The sequence below is a fragment of the Priapulus caudatus genome, unplaced genomic scaffold (genome assembly GCF_000485595.1).
Source record: "Priapulus caudatus unplaced genomic scaffold, Priapulus_caudatus-5.0.1 Scaffold4646, whole genome shotgun sequence".
In the NCBI taxonomy this organism is placed as follows: domain Eukaryota; kingdom Metazoa; phylum Priapulida; class Priapulimorpha; order Priapulimorphida; family Priapulidae; genus Priapulus; species Priapulus caudatus.
The window spans coordinates 2,501-5,277 of NW_014581707.1; the positions used below are offsets into that span (position 1 = coordinate 2,501).

Genomic DNA, 2,777 nt, shown 5'->3' on the forward strand with positions numbered 1-2,777 from the left:
ACAGGAAGAGAGAAGAGGAGGTAGGATACAGTAGAGAGAGCGCAAGAGAGAGAGATGGAAGAAGGCGAGAGAGAGGAAAGGCGGATAGCAGGTAGAGGAGAGAGCAGCGCGCGCGTGAGAGAGAGTGTGTGTGTGAGAAAGAGGGGGATAGAGGTAGAGAGAGAGCGCGCGCGCGCGTGAGAGAGAGTGTGTGTGAGAGAAAGAGGGTGATATAAGTAGAGAGAAAGCGCGCGCGCGCGTGAGAGAGAGTGTGTGTGTGAGAGAGAGGGGGATAGAGGTAGAGAGAGAGAGAGAGAGAGAGAGAGAGAGAGAGAGAGAGAGAGAGAGAGAGAGCGCGCGTGAGAGTGTGTGTGAGAGAGAGAGGGGGGATAGAGGTCGAGAGAGAGAGAGAGAGAGAGAGAGAGAAAGCGCGCGCGCGTGAGTGTGTGAGAGAGAAAATAATAACCATGAAATTTTGACCTCAAAATCGACATAAATTCATTTTTTTCGAAAATGAATCTTTTCATAGTAATTAGTTTTGTTAATAGATCTGTTTGTTATTCTATTGTGGTAATTTTGATACCTCACTTGTTAAATTTGATCGAAAAATAACGATTTTATGATTTTTTTCACATTTTTGGTAAATTTCACTATGGCGGCCATCTTGATGATGTTATAACCGGAAGTTCGTCCCAACTTACGCAATGTTAACATTTATTTTCGTGATCAGGGCGTCATGGGGCTTCAGAAAAATATTGGTTCGGAAGTTTGTGGGTGGGGGGGGGGTGCACGGTGGACCCTTCTAGCTCCCGGACTATAAAGGAGGGCGGACTGTATATCATATTACCAAGCAGCAAGTGCTTACTTGCTACTTGCTATACTAACGCATACTATCTACTTTATTAGTTAGTAGTAAAGGTTAGTGTAACATATGTTTTACAAATGTTGCATGAATTAGTCAACGAGGCTAGGCTGGTGGTTGTTTTAGTGGTAGTCTATGTAGACAAAGCGTCGCGCATTTTGTGCGGCTAGATTGATGTTATAGGGAGAATGATAAACGTGTTTTAGGTCGGGCGTTTCTAGGGTCATTGTGAAATGGAGGTAGGACGCGGTTTGGGAGAACGGGTACATGTGCGCTCAGGATGTAGGAGTTTTGGGGGTAATATATAGGAGGTTAGGAGAGATTGAGGAGGAGGAGGAGGAGGACAGAGATGTAGGAGTGGAGGAGTCTGGTTGTGATCGCGAGAGTAAGCACACGCGCTTACGCGCGTGTGCGCGTTTCTTTGTCTCTCTGTGCAAGATGTGACTACACTGTGTGTCAGATATTAAAGTTTATTCAGTTTAATACACAAGTTTTAGCTTAGTTTATCATTTATACAAACTCAAACATAATTCAACGTTACATTAGATGCTCTAACTAATAAAGAATGGCGTGATTACTACTCGTACTCAACGAGCAGCTTCGTAGGAAACAGTTGTTGACAGTGTTGTTAACTGGTTTCACAAGGCTTTTAGACTAACTGGAGTATTTCTACTTTCTACGATTTTCATAGACGTATATTTGGCTGCGACCTCTACCGTATTTGTATATCATGAGCCCGTTGTCAGAAACCAAATTAGTCTTAACATTAACTTTTTCTCTTAGACCGTTGACAGACGCGCTGCGAAGTTACCTGAATGAAAAATCGTAGCAGATTTCCTCGTAACAATACGAGACAAAGTGCTGTCGACGGTCTACGAGAAAATTTTAAGTGGTAAGATTAATTTTGTTTCTGACAACGTGCTCCAGGCATCGGATTTGCTTCCATCGTCCTGTGCAGTCTCATGAACATCTACGTCAACGTCATCGTCTCCTGGGCGATCTTTTACTTCATTGCCATCTTCCAAAGCGTGCTGCCGTGGAGCACGTGTGGCAACGAATGGAACACCGACGACTGTGTCACGACCGACATGAATATTTCCGACAGGACCAACGACAGCGTCGCATCTGTCGAGGAATACTGGGAGTAAGCTATGCGGAGCGCGTGCGAAAGTGCGACCTCGCTTTTCTCTCTTTCTCTCTCTTTCTCTCTTTCTCTCTCTTTCTCTCTCTCTCTTTCTCTCTCTCTCGCGCTCTCTCTCTCTCTCTGTCTCTCTCTCTCCCCCCCTCTCTCTCTCTCTCTCTCTGTCTCTCTCCCTTCTCTTTCTCTCTCTCTTTCTCTCTCTCTCTCTCTCGCTTTCATCTCATCTCGCTCTCTCTTTTTCTTTCTCTCTCTCTCATCTCTCTCCTCTTCTTCTCGTTTGCCTCGCGCGCGCTCTCTCTTCCTCTCGCGCTCTCTGCTCTCTATATTCTCTCCTCTGCTGTCTTTCCTTCCTCCCCCCCTCTCTCTCTCTCTCTCTCTCTTTCTCTTTCTCTCTCTCTCTCGCTCTCTCTCTCTCACTTTCTCACTCATTCATGTTGCTGTCATTTAGGAATCGTGTTTTGAAGATCTCCACTGGGATCGGAGACGTAAATGAGTTCAGATGGGAGTTGTTCTTCACCATGGCCATCGCCTGGCTCATGGTTTATGGCATGCTATGGCGAGGACTGCACAACAGTGGCAAGGTGCCTACAAATAGTAACTAATAAAGTACTATAACTAACTAATAATTCTACTAATAATAATACTACTAAAAACTAAATAATAACATCTAAACTTATCCCAGAGTCAACACTGCGCATGAGCGCTATATATGGTTACTAGGATAACAACTAATAAGTGTAGCAAATAGGTTTCTTCTGTGGTCTTGTTATGTCTGGTGAAGGTCTCGATCTCGCG

General features: G+C 44.8%; 1 protein-coding gene across 1 annotated transcript in view; it reads left to right on the top strand.

Annotated features, from left to right (window-relative positions):
- The window catches only part of LOC106819821 (sodium- and chloride-dependent GABA transporter 2-like), a gene marked incomplete at both ends in the record, with an annotated part of 4,459 nt that extends 1,896 nt beyond the window's left edge, over positions 1-2,563 (top strand). Inside the window, 2 exon segments of the mRNA XM_014824403.1 lie at positions 1,769-1,985; positions 2,431-2,563. Coding sequence (XP_014679889.1) covers positions 1,769-1,985; positions 2,431-2,563 — 350 coding nt within the window.
- Between the last annotated feature and the right edge of the window lie 214 nt (positions 2,564-2,777).